Raw genomic sequence first — 18,338 nt, 5'->3', positions numbered from 1 at the left:
ACATCAGAGTTCAGATGACTTATTTTAGGAAGTTCCTTAAGGCAATTTCCTCACTTGCTGTTGTTGCTGATGTTCTTCTGTTTCTTTCCCTGAAAGCCTGCCAGGATGTGGCAGTGGAGCTCCGGGGCAAGATTGAAGAATTCAAACCATACATTCCCCTAATTCAAGGGCTGCACAATCCTGGCATGAGGAACCGGCACTGGGAGATGCTCTCAAAAGATATTAACATTAATATCAAGCCACAGGCTGGTCTGACATTTTCTCGCTGCTTGGACATGAAACTGCTGGACCACATTGAGAGTATTGCCAGAGTAGCTGAAATAGCCAGCAAGGAGTACGCCATTGAGAGTGTGAGGAATGAGGGATTCACCGTGTCTGTCTCTGTTTCTCAAAGGTCTTTCCGCTGGACTTCTGTTGAGTGGGCAAAACCTGCTTTGGGTGATATTTACATTCTCCCAGAGCATTATGCACATTTTGCAGCACAAGTGAGAAGATCTCTGTCCTCAGAGATGGGAGCAATGACCACACAATTACATTTGCACATTATAAGAAGTTATTTCTCCTCACAAAGAAGTACAGTTGTAGCATAACATGCCTGAATGGTTGTTATGCTAACCTGCTGGTTGGTTCCTACACCCCAGGTTGGGATTAGAAAATGGTAAATTAAACTAATTGGATGGTCTGCATTCTCCCATTCAAAACTTATTTCAGGGAGATTAGCTGTGACTGGAAATGGAGGTGGCAAATACTTTAACAAAGTAAATGCATGCAGAGATGCACAGAGGACTCACTGGCTCCAGAGATTCGTAGGTTAGATAGTCTTTCAGCTTCAGGTCACCAGTTCTGATGTGACCTAAGGTGGTCTTGATTGAAAGTCATTACCATCTGACAGCTTTTGTTCTCTCAAATCTCAGACGAGTTCCCAGTGGATAGCGGCCTCCTTCACAAAGCTGTTATTACCATAATAATTAATAGTCACTCTGCTGGCAGCCTCTGTGCTTCCAGTAGCATAAATGCGCCTAGAGATGAAACTGCCCTTTTTTGCCCTCAAGGTGCTCCTTTCGGGGCAGTGCTGAGGTGTTTGAGTCCCTGGGCAATGCAGAGGAAACGTGCTGTTGCTGAATGTGTCATGCATTAAGTACATGGCTGCAGTTTCCAGTGGAATCCAAGAATAAAAATCTATCACTTGTAAAGGGGAGGTAGTAAGAGAGATGTGGAAGTTGGGTTAAACGTTGCAGTTTGTATCTGAAAATTAAATTTCTGTTCCAGGCACTGGACAAGATGGAGAGTGAATGGAGCTCCATTTTTTTTACTGTTATACCTTATAAAAACACAGATACCTTTATTCTGAAGAACCCTGATGAAGCTTCTCAACTGCTAGATGATCACATTGTCATGACTCAAAGCATGTCCTTCTCACCATACAAGAAACCTTTTGAGGATAGGATGAACACATGGGAAAACAAACTGAAGATGACACAGGTATTGGTCTCTCACCAGATCACGCGTGGTAAAGGCAGGCATCTGGGCTGTACTGCCATACTTGAACACAAACACTGTTCAGTTGCAGCTAGGGAACTGGGTGGACTCTATCAAAAGGACATGTATCTTCAGGGAGGAAAAGGGCTTTGAAAGCACTTTGACTCTGCAAACAACAGTGAGGAAATTCCAGCCCTTTTGCTACCAGTGACAACACCTTCCTTGAGTTCACTAGGGCCAGAACTCTCCCATTGCTGCGGGTAGTTTTACTGACATCCCTAACAGCATTGCACCACCTGGACCACACAGATTCTTACAGGCCCTACAATAATCGAGTCAAATGGCAAGTTCAGTCCATTCCATGCTAAGCATTCACATCTCAATGTAGGAAAGCATGTGAAAGACTGCTGTTTAGAAAAAGTCTGGCAGACTGCACCATCACTTCTACGTCAGACCAGAGGCTGAAGGCTCAGCATCCATCAGGACTCAGCCAGCCAAACAACATTTTGCTGCAGGAGAAAAGTTCCCCTACAAGTAGCTGGCTGGAGAATTTTATGTAAATACCTGTTTGATACACAGCAGCATTGTTAGTTGTTATTTTTAATTACACTATTCTGGTTTTTGGTGTTTATCACTTGGGTTTGTCTACAGCCATTGGCTGTCAAAACTGCTAGCCTTGGATATAGAAATGCTGCTCCAAGCCTTAAGGCAGCAGCAGATATGGGAAATCCAGTTATTTACTGTGTGGTTTTGACTGTGGTGATGTACGTGTTTTGTCCCCAACTTTCTTGCTTCTTTTGGTTACATTTATTCCTGTTATTGAAGGCCCACAATTCCTGAACTGGGGAGAGGCTTGCTGATGGAGTATTGCAAATACAGCTATCTGTACTACCAGAGAACCCTACCCCTTGCAGTGTCGAGGGACTGTTTGCGGTCAGGGAACAGTATTCATGACTAAGGCTGCTTTTGCTCTGGCAGTCTGAAAGGGAGGCAAATGTTTCAGCTGCTTTGCAATATTGGGCGGGTCCCCCATGCTTTCAAACCTTCCATGCCTGAAAACAAAAGAGAATGTTCTTCCATTTAGAAGAATTCTCGCTCATTTGACTGCCTGACAAACAAAAGTTAGACAAACATGTCTGACTTAAACATTTAGCTCTATTCTTTCTCTCGCTTCCAAGCGTTCAAAGATCTTTCCATGGATTATTCTGTAGGCAAGGCTGTGGCTGAGTTACATCAAGGGGGAGAGAGGATAGGGCAGAATTGCAATCTGTGGCATTTTATTTGTCCTCCTCCCCCTCTACTTCCATCTCTTTTCACAAAATAAGATCTTGCTAGCACATAGGGCTACAGCAGTTTGATCAAGCACCACAATGTTCCTGGAGCTTTAGTACTGACTTGCACATAGATCTAAACTGCACCCCCTAAACCAGTGGATGTTGATTCTGATACCTACTGACAGTAGCTAGCAAAGAGGATGTTTACATTATTTCATTGTTAACTGTTTTAGAAGAAAATTCCAGCTCCTGGCTGGAGCATCTCCTTTTTTAACCCATTTTAGTGCACAGATGGGCTAGTAGATTCATGCAATGGTGCCTGACATGCTGCTCATTGTTCCCACTAGGATGTCCTAGAGGAATGGCTGAACTGCCAGCGCTCCTGGCTGTACTTGGAGCCCATCTTTAGCTCAGAAGACATCAACAGACAACTCCCAGTGGAAAGCACACGCTACCAGACCATGGATAGGGCCTGGAGGAACATCATGAAAAATGCTAAGGAAAACCCTGAGGTGCGTTTCATCTTCTTGCTTTGATGAAAGCCAGTCTATATATCTCAAATTCCTTGGACCTGTACTCATAAAAGGGCTGCCACTGAACTATTGTTTTTGTAATGGTGAGGGTACAGACACACTGTATAAACCATGACACCTTACCCACGGTGGTGTGCTAGGTTTCTTCTCTTGGAACATGGCCTTGCATTCTAGTGTCCAAACCCATTGAGTCATTCCTTGCAGTGCTATGCACCAACTTGTCCTTCCCAACTGAGTAGAACAGACCTACCCCAGAGACTCTCCAGCACTTGGAGTCCCTTGCTCCTACCTCTCTCTTCCACTGACATAATCAAGGCTATGACCTTGATCTATAAGATCCCTTGCAATTCCTCCTTTCAACTGACTCTAAAGTTGCTTAGAGACATGATTTGGATCTTCTGCTGCCCTTGGCCTGCTTCTATGTCCCAGTATCACTGTTCAACACTCTTCTCTTTTCCTGTCTTTACTCTACTTCCCAGGACTCCATCAACACTTTTTTCTTGTATTGCAAATTTGGTTATTTAGAAGAACCCAAAAATGTGTTTGTCACATCCTGAAGTGCTGTTTCCCCTCCTTGCCCACAAAACTCGCACCTCTCCAGATCACTGTGAAAGTACTCCTGTGAATGAGTCATTTAGATCCTATCAGTAACATCAGTGGGCAACCCAATTATCTCCACTGCCTTATCTCCCACATGCTCAGAATACTGATGCTTCCTCTTTTCCTCCCTCTGTTTATAGGTGATCTCTTTGTGTCCTGATCCTAAGCTACTGGAGAACCTGCAGAAATGTAACAAACTACTAGAACTTGTACAGAAAGGTCTGAGTGAATACCTGGAGACCAAGAGACGTGCTTTCCCCAGGTAACCCCAGATTTCAGTGTGTTGGATCACACTTCTTGGTTCAGAAAAAATCAAAGGCAAGGCTTACTCCAGTTAGCTCTGCCTAGAGAGAGCGCAGCAAAAGATTTAAACTTAGGATACGAGACTTCAAACACAAGCAAGACTGTGCCTTTCAATGCTGCCCTCTAATGGGGAGAAAGCAAGCAGACACAAATGTCCCAGGTCATGGCCAGTCTGCTAGCATCGTTGACTATCTGTGTCTTTTGATCCTGATTCATTTAGAAATTATGAAGAGGAAGAAAATGGAAACCTCAAGGTAACTCTGTCCCTTATTCCTGTAGGAATATATACCATTCCTTGATACTCATTTAAACACACTCTGGGAATAACTGACTTCTGCAGATGGAGGAGTCATCTCTGCAAGGGTGACTGTCTCTACAAGGGTGTAGGTAGCTTAATGGTAACTGGACCATGACTGTTACTCTCCTGCACAAAGACACCAGTGAACAGTCAGAAATAGCATCTCTAACAATAAATTTGTTACTCATCTTGCCAGCACTCAGTCCCTGGTGCTACAGTGAAGAGAGCCTCTCCTCATCCTTGACTCTCTGTTTCCAGGTTCTACTTCCTTTCAGATGATGAGCTGCTAGAAATACTGTCTCAGACAAAAGACCCTACTGCTGTACAGCCTCACCTCCGCAAATGCTTTGAGAATATTGCACAGGTAGGCAAAACAAACACCTTAGCAGCTTGGCCCACCTTTGGAAAGCTGGTGGCACAGGAACTTAGAGGTGTTCCCAGATCTGGAAAAGTATTCACATTCTGCTATGCAGAAATGCATCTTCAGGAAACCTATGACTGTATGTAGGTATTGCAAGATGCAGGCTCAACCAGAAAAAGACAACAACTTGGTTCTTTCAGACAGCTTTGTTTCCACATGGAATAAAAGAGCTGAGCTCATTTTGCCCTTTTCTAAACAGCATTAAGAAAGGAGGTGGGTAGTGAAGACTCCTAGTCTGCAAAGAGGTATAATATATCTTCAGCACACCCTGTGGAAGGGTAGAAATGCTCCACAGTAACTGGCTGCCCTGTAGTGGGATTTATACAACCCTGCAGTCAGATATCTGCCTATGAACTGGGGACCTTCAGTTGTCTTGTAGACAATGGAGAAGAATAGGCATCTTCAAAGGCAGCTTACTGGAGTTCTCTTCGATGTCCATCTTAGGATGAGACATCCCTCTGGAAATGCCTGTGCCTTCCACTGGTTAACTCTGGAGGCCAGGAGAAATAACTTAGGTTTAGCTGTTTTCTTCCAGACACCTAGTCTGTGTGGAATCTCACACTTACTGACAACTGTGGGAGAGAGTAGGAATGAGCAAGCATGAACTAAATTAGGTTTCTGCCTTTATCTCTACGTAGGAGCTGGGGTTAACCCTGCTATTTTTCCTCCTTGTTCTTAAGTTTTTCCTATTGTTCCTAAAAGACGTCAGACTCCATGACTAGCCACAGCTCAAACCACCACACTACTCAGGCACAGAATCCAATCTCCTAGTCATTAGCTTGGGGAAATAGGAAGGAAATTGAATTGGAAACCTGTTGCAAGGCCATTTGGAATAAATAAGGAGACTTTCAGTGATTTGCTAAGGCATTGGAGCAGCTATTTCAATTTTACTCTTTTAACAGGGTACTTTGACCTCAAGTGAAATGATCTGACACTGAATAGGAATCAAAGGTTTGGATCCTAGATGTGCAATAAGAAATGTTCATCTAACCTGTTATTTGATTGACTCTACTCGAGTTAAACTAGGGAAGTGAAACTCTTCTTTTCATATGATCATTCTGCATTTTCTGGAGAGTTAATTTTGCACATCTGTGGTACACTATTATCACTGTCTACAGCCGAGTTTGTTGCCAAATTTATAATAAGCATACACCACTATAGTTTGGCTGTTCCTTGGTGTCAGGAAGGCAGTGCTAGAAAGGAAGCTCTCCATTCATGTTTTCTGCTGTGCTTCCTCTATTAGCTACTGTTCCAGGAGGACCTACAGATCACACACATGTACTCTGCTGAAGGAGAAGAGGTGAGGCTATTTGTTCCCATCTATCCCACTGACAATGTGGAGGACTGGCTGCTGGAAATTGAGAGATCCATGAAGGCCAGCGTACGAGACAACATTGAAAGATCTGTTGATGCTTATCCAGAGGTAAGAGTTTTATCCCAGACTGACTGATGGCTCAGATGCCTTGGCTGCAGGCTAGCTGTAGAAGTCACCGGTGGTGGGACAGATGAATTGGTCATACTCTACCAGTTCTAAAATACAATCATTAATCATGTTCTACTTGAGTCAAATCCAGAATTACCAGCTCAGCAAGAAGATAACAGTCCAGAAGGACCAAAGGATTCAAACTGTGTACACTCACTTGACAACCACAGAATATTTCTCAATAACATAGAACAATTCTGTATGAATTCATTTATATTCCTCTTTCCAGGCAGCTTCCTCTTTATAAGGATCTGCCCCCTGCTGGCTTTTCCTTCAGCTCTTAGGTCTTACATACTGTGCTAGGAGATGATAAAGGCAACCAAGACCCCATGAACCATTGGTTTCAGTCAGTGTTCACAGAGGATGTATTTGTGTGAAATATATACTGGTAGAAAATACAAATTTTGATTTTTGTGGGGGCTAGGGAGAGAGAAGGGCTGAAGAAGGAAAAAGCCTTAGGTATTTCTATCACTGTTTTCTATTTAGCCCAAAATTTTAAACTAGGAAAGCGAGGACAAGCCAGAAGAGAGGAAGCGTTCTTCTTGCTCCCACATATTCCCAGTCTTCGTCTGCTGGTGGTCATTTGTAGCTGGTTACTAACCTGCAGATGACATAGCAGAAGGAAGGTAGCTGCTGTATGCAGTATCCAGAGAGCCTGTGTCTGGAGGAGATTTCTTTGTGGCAACTGGAGAGAAAATGGAAATCCTCTCAAACAGGAACACAGTTCTTTCTGCAACAATAGGATATGTGTTAACGACGCATCTCAAAACAAGGAGATTTAGGTTTTTTTTGTTTTTGTTTTTTGTTTTTTAAAAAGACGCCGCGTACTACGTGGGTTTTACAATGGCCTGGTCAGGTGACCATTGCTGGCTGTCAGATTTTCTGGACAAAGGAGGTGTCTGAAGCTCTGGAAGCTGGAGATTTGGCCAGCAGGCTTTTCCCACAGCTGAGTACTCAGGTAAGAAAGTGAATGAAAGGATAAGATTTTGCCACACTGAGACTTGTTTTCAGTCATCAAACCTGAGATCACTTAAAAACACAGGCAGCACAATACTGTAAGATGAACAATAATGAGTATGCCATCAGGGCTTCCAGTGATTGTGCCCTTGTCTTCTTAACCCAGACCAGCACAGACCTGTTATCTGAAATTTGCTCCCAAAACCCTAGTCAGTCCAAGCATGCCAGAGTATGGTATTGTTCTCCCGGAGACATGATCCTCTATTGCACAGCAAAACAAATCCAAATAATAAGTCTTCATCATCTTAATTATTAGTGTATGTCATCATAACCATTATATTATCAGCCCTGTACATTATAATAATATTATCTGAAGCAAGGAAGAAAATGAAAGATAACTTCTCCAGAGTTACCTGGAGAAGTAATGATGCTGTGATCTGGACTTTGTATACATACCTTAAGGTGGATTGCATTGCATTAACGCAGCCTGCATTTTTGAGATATGGCTTGCTCCAGAGTATGTTCTTTTTTCCCCTCACTCAGCTGGGTGGTCTGGTTGCCCTGGTCCGTGGAAAACTGTCTAAGATGCAGCGAGCAGTGTTATCAGCTCTCATTGTGATTGAGGTCCACGCCAAGGATGTTGTAGCAAAGCTGATTGAGGAGAATGTGACAGGCGTGAATGATTTCGAGTGGATCTCCCAGCTCAGGTAGAGAGAACAGCTGTTGAACCTCAGCTGGCCAGTCTTCATTCTCCTTATCAGTCAGTTGTACCTGTGCCACATGGAAACAAGCGTTTGCCTAGTCTGTACACAGTATTCCCAAGTCTCCTGTAAAAAACACCCTGATGAGAAACATGGTTAGAATCTCCTAAGAATACTAGTTCTAAGGTATCTGAGCCAGATTCCATCTTAGTGGCCTCTGCTTTGGCTTGTAAAATACAGATTAAGCCCTGCCATGGTATTTTAAATACCTCAATATGAAAGAGCATAGTCCTGCCCAATAAAGCTTACAATACTTGGTATAACACCAAATTTCAGGTCCTTTGAGAACTCCTGACTACCTCATTATTCTACATTAGCCTTTCCTCTCTGAAGTGTCAAATACTATGGATGGATTTGGAGACATGTAGGTCTCCAAATGTGTGAGTTATTCTCAACAGGCTGCAGTATTGTGAGCTACTGTATTGTCCATTAGCCAGTGTTTATCTTTCTAATGTCGTGTTCACTTAACATTAGATACTACTGGACAAGGGGGGACCTGTACATCAGAGCTGTCAATGCTGAATTTATCTATGGCTATGAATATCTGGGGAACAGTGGCCGTCTGGTTATCACACCCCTCACTGACAGGTAACGAGGTTGTTTTATGAATAATAAACACTATCTCTTTTTTTTTTCCTCCTGGATGAAAAAGCCTCTTGTTAGGGATTAAACCTAGGGTGTGACCATGCCAGTCTTTCTCCTTGAAGTGTGTAAATAGAAACTGTACAGTTTTTGTACCTGAAATATGGGCAAAGAAACACTCTGGCATAGGTTCTACAACATTCCTAGTGATCAGTGCTCCATCTGATTGCTTTCACTTTCCTGATTCTTAATGTAGTGTTCTGACTTGTATAAAATGCCCATCTGATAGCTAAGGAACGCTTCTAGAAACCAATATGAACATCTAATACTCTGAAATATGCAGCAGCAATAATAGTGATGACCTTTTGACAGTCCTTCTGGAGAGTGAATATGTAGCCAGTGGCAGAAGGATTTATCCATGCAGGCTCCCATGAATACTAATCAAGGCCACATAGCTAACTCTCTTACAGAGTCCTGTGTAGGTATGCAAATCTCTGGAGTAATACAGGGTGGATTCCTACCTGTCATGTTGTCTCCAGCTGCATAAATCACGGCTCTTTTACTGAAAGCAGTAGCATAAATGTTTCTTATCTTGTCTTCTTTGTTTTAGGTGTTACTTGACCCTTACAGGAGCTCTGCACCTGAAATTTGGAGGAGCACCTGCAGGGCCAGCAGGAACAGGCAAAACAGAAACAACAAAAGATCTGGGGAAAGCAATGGCTGTCCAAACTGTAGTGTTCAACTGCTCTGACCAGCTTGACTTTATGGCAATGGGAAAATTCTTCAAGGGACTAGCCAGGTACGATGAAATGCTGAATGGCATTATCAAGGAGTAGGTAGAATATGGGCATGCTTGCCATTGGGAATCAGTGGGTATTTTTCATAGCAGCCCAGAAGAACAAGCAAGGCCATATAAAGGTGGTTGCTGTTTTCCAGAATGAGCAAAGCTACAAATAAAAAAAGGTCCTGTTCATTTAAAGCAAAACAAAAGTGCTTTGCACTCATCCACTATTAGACATGTCTGCAAATGTTTTCAGCTCTGGTCCTTGCTTTAATATCTCAAACGTTGGACTGAGATTCAGTCTAGAAGCTGCTTAATCTTAAGAAAGAGAGTGAAAGAGAGAAAGCTGAGTGTATCCAAAACTGAGTAGCCAAGAGAGACTGCTTTAAGCCCTGAGGAATCCTCTCAGGGAAGCTTCCCTCTTCTCCACGTATCAATCAGAGCTGGTCCAATTAGTCCATTGCATGCTGGTGAATCTGAATTAGTTATTCCAGCAAATGCTGATACTGTTTTCTCAGGTGTTTTCTTTATAAGTAATTGCATTTGATTCTTAAACCATGCCTTGTGGGAAGATCACCTTCCTCATATATTTGTTTGCTTTCCAAGCTTTGGAAAAATGGACTTGAGAGAAGTCTAAATTATATCTACTGCAGTTACAGTTCATGTACAAAATAGGAATGCAGCATGACACTCCGTTCAAGTCTTCATCTGTAATATGCAGAATTTGTGTCAGGCTCTAGGGTCAGATGTAGCCATGGTCATGGTGTGCATCTCTTTGCTTATCACATGACCTGGAACATACAGTTGGGAAGAGGGGCAACAACCCCTTGCACCATGCCAGTACATGGTGGCTGTATTCTTACCTGTCATGGGATGTTAGGGGCCTTTTAGTTCACTTCTTGTCTCTGTGCTTCCACCCCAGGATGTGGATATGTAATATCTAGATCCGGCTGAACTTGTGACTTTGAGTTTGATGTTCCTAACTCTCCTCATTTTTCTTTCTTTACCCAGTGCGGGGGCATGGGCTTGCTTTGATGAGTTCAACCGCATTGACATTGAGGTGCTGTCTGTGGTGGCTCAGCAGATCACAACAATTCAGAAGGCTCAGCAGCAGAGGGTGAGTAACACATGCGGATGCAAAGGCAGAGAAAAATTTCCACTTGAGTTAGGCAACTCCTTGTCTTTGCATGCATCTTCATTGAGGATCACAGGTTCAGGTACAGCTCAGACAGGCACACTTGAGCTTGGAGGGGCATGGGTAATGCCCTAGCTGTGGCAATCTCCTATCAGGCTGTTACATGCTCAGCATTCTGGGTGGTTTTGAGAACCTCACCTTATTCCATGCTGCCCCAGTTGCCCATGCTCTCAAAGGCTAAGGTAAGTCCCAGCTCGAGCAGCAGTGCCAGCACACCTTTCCTATAGGAGAACTCACTGATGCTGATCCACTGAGCTGGTACAATCTTGAGCTCTGACACAAGGTATCCAGTGTTCTTCACTGACTTACTCAGCACCAGGTTTGTCTAAATACTTTATCCAAGCTTCTTTGTATTCACAAAACCCAATATGTACACAAAAATGCTTGCTCATGCACACAGAGTTGCAGTGTAAGGTGATTTGTTAGCTTTGCTTGGGAGACTTAGCTGTCAGCCAGCAGTCAGCCTCTGCTCTACTCCTCTGGAGACTCAGAAGGTTTAAGACCTGAAGCTCCTTGGCTTTATCTTGGAATTAGAAATCTGCTGTCCATGAATTCCTCTGCATTCTTTATCCCCCATCTGAAATTACCACCTACACAGCCTTAAAAAGGATTTAGGTTTGTCTTTTGCCTTGTCTGCCACAAATTAAATCAGATCTCAACTCTCCTGCAAAATAAATGGTAAGATGTCTGTCTGTTTACAGTTAGAGGGATAGAAGTCTGTCTGAGAGCCAAACAATTTTGTATCCTATCAGTAAATCTTTTATGAGCCTGTTTTCTTAAAGAGGGAAAAATACTGCTGGTAATGCTGAATTCCTTCTGTAGAACCAAATTGCAACACTACAATAGTGGGCAGCTTCATCCACACTTGCTAATTTTACTACTGAAATCCATTGTCCTTCCTGCAGAAGATCAGGCTAGCACTTTTTAATTCCGATGTCTGGCTTTGTCTTTTGGAGATAATCATATTTTTCATTTTCTAGGTGGATCGCTTCATGTTTGAAGGCACGGAGATACCACTGATCCCATCCTGTGCAGTCTTCATCACAATGAACCCAGGGTATGCTGGGCGCACTGAATTACCTGATAACCTGAAGGTAAGTAGGGCAAACTGCGCGGGCAGAGAGGAGTGATACAGGTGCTGGATGCTACCTAGACCACCAGCGTGTCCATGACAAGGATTAGGAGATGATGTTTTTGGAAGGTTTCTAGGATCATTTTGAGGTTTGAATCACATCCATAGGCCAATGCTGTTCCTCAGATTTCAGTCTGCAGGGATACTACACTGGCAGGTATCAGGCACATTCCTGCCATATCCACCACACAGTCTGGCACAGATGCTCAATGTTTTCAGCTTTCTGGAAAAAAAGCAAGAAGTGAGTGTCTTCATTTTGTATTGGAACTGTACGTTTCAGGCTCTCTTCCGTCCCGTGGCTATGATGGTGCCAGACTATTCCATGATTGCTGAGATCTCACTGTACTCCTTTGGGTTTAATGAAGCCAAGGTCCTCGCAAAAAAGATCACCACAACATTCAAATTATCATCAGAGCAGCTCAGCACCCAGGTAGGTGCCTTGAAATCCATGAATACTTTTTTTTAAATGGGAAGTTTCCTGAGTCCAGGCACAGAACACCTAAATAGTTCTCTTGATGCCTTGGTATCATGATCACCTATTAAAAAAAGGTCAGTAACTATTCTTCATCTACCTCCCTCCTGCTTAATTCTGATTTCCCTTCCTGTGCCTGGGCTTGCATTCACCTAATAGTCCTAGATAGAATTACAGTAGTAGGACAACTGAGCCAAGCAGTCCTGCCTACCTCTCCCTCCGTTTGGGATTTTTCATCATCCAGGTATTCTTATTTTTCTCACCTGCTTTCTCCACAGCTGAGGACTAGTTGTTTGAAGGATCCTGTAAACAGATTGTGATGAAGGAATGGTTGTTCTGAAGGCATAATGCTTTTCTTTTTCTACCTGCTGATCAAATGCATAGATCTCTTTTTAGGAGATTCTCCTGTGTCTAATGAAATTGTTCCTCTACGCCCGTTCCAGGACCACTATGACTTTGGGATGAGAGCAGTGAAGACTGTCATCTCAGCAGCTGGCAATCTCAAAAGGGAGAATCCTACCATGAATGAGGTGCATGTGCTTATACTTCACACTGCCATAAACTTATGTGACCTTGTCTGTAGCCACTTAAGGGAGGTAGAATCTTTGCAGTTATGAGTTCTTAACTCTTGCAGGAGCTGATCTGTCTGCGGGCTATCAGGGATGCAAACGTACCTAAATTCCTGCAGGATGACCTCAAGCTCTTCAATGGTATCGTCTCAGATTTATTTCCCAAAATCAGAGAAGAGCCTGTCGATTATGGCATCCTGGAAGAAGCTATTCGCAAATCCTGCATCAAACAGAATCTGAAGGATGTTGATGGTGAGAGAAAAAGCTCTGTGCAAGGCTCTCTGTGCTCCCTCAGTCCAGCACTCTGCCCAAGGAAAAGGACAGAGGCTCCTAGACCCGCTTGCCATCATCTCCCTCTACAGGTTTTGTGACTAAATGCATCCAGCTGTATGAAACCACTGTGGTTCGTCACGGTCTCATGTTAGTAGGCCCAACGGGCTCCGGGAAGACAAAGGTATGCTTGAGACACAGTGCTGGCTTCGGCAAACCATCGCCTGTTTAGTAATACAGAGGGTTAAGCTTCACAGAAGATACTTGTGCTCTAGCATTTCCAGATTCTCTCTGATAGAAGCCAGCAACCACGATAGTTTTTTACTGCCTTTAAATATTTATTTATAGCCATGAGGAAGTATATTCGTAGCTTGCCCTTTGGAGCTGGGAGATTAGACTGAGGCTTATTAGCACTGCTATAAACTTCTAAGGCTGAGGCAGATTTCAAGCTTGAACATCTTCCCCCAGTGTCATGTGACGTCTCTAGATGCCTCAGGCCTCTTGCATGGTAGATCTAGTTTCTTCCCCCTGCTTCTAGAATCTTCTTCTATTTCTGTAAATACAACCAGGCATTCTTTTATTATGGTGCAGCCCTTCACTGTGTCTCCTTCCTCATTGTCCTTTGAATGCAGTTGCTGTGAGAGCACGCACCTTTGTCATTTTGGAGCCACAGCATTTAGTTCTCTTGCTCTCCTGCTTTTGCAGAGTTACAGAGTCCTGGCGGATGCAATGACTTCACTGAAAGGTCAGCCTGCAGCCAGTGGTGGAAATTATGAAGCAGTCAACTACTTCGTACTGAACCCCAAATCCATCACAATGGGCCAGCTTTATGGAGAGTTTGACTTGCTAACACATGAGTGGTAAAGTACAAAACCTGCTTTCCTTCCTTCCTTCTGGAAACTCTTCTCTTCTGGTCTTGGGAGCCTTCTCTTGAAGACTGAGAACTCTGTAGAGTAGTGGCATAAAATCAGAAGTGATCAAGTCCTTATGCCTCACCAGGTTGCAATAGCCAGTCACTGCAATTTAAACTGACATCTTTTGTAGTGTGCTCAGCTCAGCTCTCAGCGCATTCACAGACAGTTACTATGGTGGTAATCACAAAAAGAAATATTTAAATTGCTTTGGAGCAGATGCCCCTGCTCTAAGATACAGCAGCTTAAAAACATTTGACTTGTTTCTGAAGAAAAGTGAAATCTATGTTGTACTTTTGGATTGTGCTGACTAAACACACTGATGGCCTTGAATGATGAGAAAGAGCTTTCAGACGTGAAGGGACGATGGTATTTCCTTTCCATCACCAGGAATCCTGCTTGTCTTCATGGTTTGAAAGCAAGAGCCAGTGGCTCATTTGCCCTCTTGGCAGCCAGGTCCCCACACTGCTTGGGTTTCTGCACACAACCTGAGGCTGGTTTTGTGATTCATCCAGATGCTAAGGTGTTAGAACCAGTGTGAATCTCCATTTGGCCCTGTCATCCATCACTTGCTTAGGGGCAAAGCTAAGGGACATGATCCATAAAACCAGGGAAAATAAGTAAAACTGAAACCAGCTACCTCTGGAAAAAGTGCAAGCAAGTAAACATTTCTAATGTTGAGTCCCAGAGCTATCCAGACCTACCTGAGTTCTAGTGCATCTTTACTGAACGACATTTTGTATGATATTGCAGTTAAGCTTGACAACTTATTTACAATGCGACTCTACCCAAGGGCGTGTGCAGGCACATCCATGTGACAAAAAGTACAGCAGCCGCATAAAAATGCGTTTATAGACATAAATCCATCCGTCTGTTTTAATCAGTTGAGCTTTAGGACAAACTGTTTTTCCTTGATCTCAGTAACAATACCCTGGGCATCAGTAGGACTATATAAATGATAATTATTTAATGATGAGAGTGGAGTTTAGGGCCTGAACTGAAGTTGCACTCCAGGTTTCTATGTCCAGATTAAATTTTCACTGTCAGCAGCCGTCACTCCCTGTGTATCTGCTCTCATTTTCACCAGCTCCAGCACTACCTGTGTTCACAGCATTTCAAGGCAGCTGGGGATAGGGGACTTGGTTATAAGGGGGGTAGACTCTATAAGGAGGGTAGACTCAGGCTCTTTAGCCTGGATTTACCCCCTGACGTACAGCCACCCAGCTGAGGCACCTAATTAGAGTACGTGTCCTGAGTCTCCCTTTACACTTAGTAGAGAAAAGGAGATACCTCCATAGAGCAGGCAACCTCCCTATCACCTAAACTGGATGCTGGCAGGACCTTGTCTCTCCTCACTGAGGAGGGTTAAAGGGAAATTTGACATCTTAACCTTAAGTGGCATGAAGTCCGCAGCCTAAGGGCCAAAGAGAATGTCTCACAGTGCCATTTAGATAGAGACATACCGTAAAAGAAATAATGGGACAGACCTTCATGCAGCTCTTTAACAGGTGAGGCACGGGTATACTTGGGCACATGAACCAGGGCAAGGTTCTGGCTCCATTGCCTTATGTAGGAATTCTGCCACTGATTTCAGCAAAAGATGGAGAATGGGCCAAGCCCCGTCTCCCTCCCACCTTTCAGGACAGATGGGATCCTTTCCTCACTCATCCGGCGGGGAGCTGTGGCCACAGACACCAGCAAGAAGTGGTACATGTTTGATGGGCCAGTCGATGCTGAGTGGATTGAGAACATGAACACAGTGCTGGATGACAATAAGAAGCTGTGTCTCAGCTCAGGAGAAATCATCAAGCTTACAGAGGTATCTCATCCCTCTTCTCTGTTGCTGCCTGTTGTCTCTGTTTTCTTTCTCCCCACTGCCAGAGCAGACTTACCTTTTACTTTTCCGCTTGACACTCCACACACTTCCACTTGAGGTAGGCGATGAACTTGTATAGACATTGGTGTTTCAGTAGTAGTGCTGTGCTGGCCAGACCTCTGCTGTGGTGCACAAACACAACAAAAATTGTGCTGAAAGATCCTTACTTTTCCCCTTTTGGAATTTCCAGAGCATGACTATGATGTTTGAAGTCCAGGACTTAGCAGTTGCCTCCCCTGCCACAGTCTCCCGCTGTGGCATGGTTTACCTAGAACCCAGCATCTTGGGGCTGCAGCCCTTCACTGAGTGTTGGCTGAGGAAAATCCCAGGCATCATACAGCCCTTCTCAGAGCAGTTGGCTTCTCTCTTCGGGAGATTCCTCGAGGTAAGCTACCATGCTGCTCCTGCCCTACTGTGGCTTGGAGCTCATCAGCTCAGCTGTCGATTGGCCCATATATCTCAAGGTACGGATTTAAATGGTGTTATAGGAGCACTTCAGACTGCCTGATCACAAACTACACTGTGAATTTCCTGGGTTTAATGGATATTATTTGCTGATATCTACAGATGTGACTTGGTTGTACTGGTCATTATAGGCTTTTGTTTTATTTTTAAATTATCTTCTGGCCAAAATCACCCCTGGAACAACTCCATTTCTTACAGTGGAGTTACTTCAGGGATAAATTTGTAAGAACAAGTCTTGCTATTTCCACTCTGCTCTTGAGCCATGATTTTAATGAATAATGCAGAGCTGAGAAGGATAGCTCTGAGAGGAGCAAACCATTTAACAGCATTGATGGTGCAAGATGTGTCACTTGTACAGAGCCAAAAGGTGGGCCCAAAGCTCTCAAATAGTTAAGACTCAGCCAAGAGGTCTGACTTACCTCTGTCCAGTCAAAACAGTAGTTCTTGGGACACAGCAGGAAATGATAGCATTCTCAACTATACTCTTTCTAAAATAACCTACAGGGAAAAGAGAAGAAACCAGGACTCTAGGGGATAAACAAACTCTAATGTATTAGACAGTGACCCTGAGCTATTCCTACCTCTCCTTACAGGAGGCTATCAGCTTTGTCCGAAAATCTGTGAAGGAGATAATTGCTTCAACAGATAGTAACCTCACAAGGAGCCTCCTTATGCTCTTGGAGTGTTTGTTTCAGCCTTTCATTCCCATCGAGGTAGGATTTTGCTGTTCCTGTGTACATGGTGCCTCTCACTCCTGTGGGCACTAATTTTTTGTGCAGAGGATAAGTCACTGGGGAACGAGGTGTTCATGCAGAAACATCACACTGCAGCTCATCTACACGGCAGAAGGTAATAAAGCATCCTGCAAAGTGCAAGTAAACCTGAGGGCCATGCACAGTCAGGTGCGGAAGGACAGCTAGAATGTAACAGCAGTTCAATACACAACCAATAATTATGCTTTGGTCCATTTTAAAGAACAAATAGGTAAGATCCAGGCCTACCAGGCTGGATGAAAGAAGTTCACATTTACTTATATCAGGAGGAACTGGGGAATGAGTGGAAAGCAGAGATCAGAGCTAAGCAGCAATACAACTCAGACTGCAGGTGCTTTGAAAATTAGCATTGAAGGAGGCTGTACAATTTTAGAATTAAAATCCAGAGACTAAATTCTACTCCCATCCCAGGGAGGTTCTCAAGTACACCAGTGAAATAGAGCAAGTTTTAATCCACAGACTATAATGAAAAAACCTGAAAAATTGGCCTCTATATATAAGTTGGATAGAAGAACAACCACCTTAAAGAAGAGCCTGTATTTTATGCACCTTAACCATGATTTAGAACTTTACTCCTGGTGTTCTTGGCTCCTCAGGGAATTAGGAGTATTCCCCAGGAGAAGACAGCACGTATCGGGGAGCTAATTGAACCCTGGTTTATGTTTGCCTTGATCTGGAGTGTGGGTGCTACAGGAGATTCCCAAAGTCGTGTGGCCTTCAGCTCGTGGCTGAGGGAGAAGATGGCAAAGGAAAAGGTGAGTAAAGAAAAAGCAGAGACTTTCTCATTATAGAGAAACTTCTAATGAGTAGTGGGAGTCAGAATGCCTAGAAGATCTACATAAGGCTTCCTTTTGGGATCTGGTATACAATGATCTTCAACCTTCAAAGGACAACCTGAGCTAGAACCGCTGGGAGAGATGCATGAGCCACCTGGACTGAGCAGCATCCCATTACTAAAGCAGTCTTCCCTGCAGCAGCCCAGATCCTCATGCAAGTTGAGCAGTGTGGCAGCTATGTTCACCACAGCTTTATTCCCACAGATACAATTACTTTTCCCAGAAGAAGGACTGGTGTATGACTATAAACTGAATGATGCTGGGCTCAGCAGTGCTGAAGATGATCTGGATGAAGAGATCATTAGACAGGTAAAATACTTCACTTGTCAACCCCAAGCTGGGAAATTTAAGGCAGGGGCAGGAAGCA

At 43.7% G+C, this 18,338-nt stretch overlaps 1 protein-coding gene across 1 annotated transcript in view; it reads left to right on the top strand.

The window, feature by feature from the left end:
* DNAH1 (dynein axonemal heavy chain 1) overlaps nt 1-18,338 on the top strand; it is a 77,091-nt gene that overhangs the window by 22,505 nt on the left and 36,248 nt on the right. Inside the window, exons 19-40 of the mRNA XM_085302488.1 lie at nt 97-350; nt 1,270-1,482; nt 3,101-3,265; nt 4,027-4,148; nt 4,746-4,851; nt 6,152-6,331; nt 7,209-7,349; nt 7,892-8,055; nt 8,584-8,697; nt 9,302-9,490; nt 10,484-10,589; nt 11,648-11,761; nt 12,080-12,229; nt 12,715-12,801; nt 12,906-13,092; nt 13,203-13,294; nt 13,816-13,970; nt 15,663-15,840; nt 16,088-16,282; nt 16,956-17,075; nt 17,732-17,890; nt 18,176-18,280. Coding sequence (XP_085158614.1) covers nt 97-350; nt 1,270-1,482; nt 3,101-3,265; nt 4,027-4,148; nt 4,746-4,851; nt 6,152-6,331; nt 7,209-7,349; nt 7,892-8,055; nt 8,584-8,697; nt 9,302-9,490; nt 10,484-10,589; nt 11,648-11,761; nt 12,080-12,229; nt 12,715-12,801; nt 12,906-13,092; nt 13,203-13,294; nt 13,816-13,970; nt 15,663-15,840; nt 16,088-16,282; nt 16,956-17,075; nt 17,732-17,890; nt 18,176-18,280 — 3,296 coding nt within the window. The remainder of the gene's footprint in view (nt 1-96; nt 351-1,269; nt 1,483-3,100; nt 3,266-4,026; nt 4,149-4,745; nt 4,852-6,151; nt 6,332-7,208; nt 7,350-7,891; nt 8,056-8,583; nt 8,698-9,301; nt 9,491-10,483; nt 10,590-11,647; nt 11,762-12,079; nt 12,230-12,714; nt 12,802-12,905; nt 13,093-13,202; nt 13,295-13,815; nt 13,971-15,662; nt 15,841-16,087; nt 16,283-16,955; nt 17,076-17,731; nt 17,891-18,175; nt 18,281-18,338) is intronic.

The sequence above is a fragment of the Rhea americana genome, unplaced genomic scaffold, assembly GCF_003343005.1.
Source record: "Rhea americana isolate MKP2758 unplaced genomic scaffold, rheAme1 scaffold_19, whole genome shotgun sequence".
In the NCBI taxonomy this organism is placed as follows: Eukaryota; Metazoa; Chordata; class Aves; order Rheiformes; family Rheidae; genus Rhea; species Rhea americana.
This window is presented reverse-complemented; position numbering and strand designations above follow the sequence as displayed.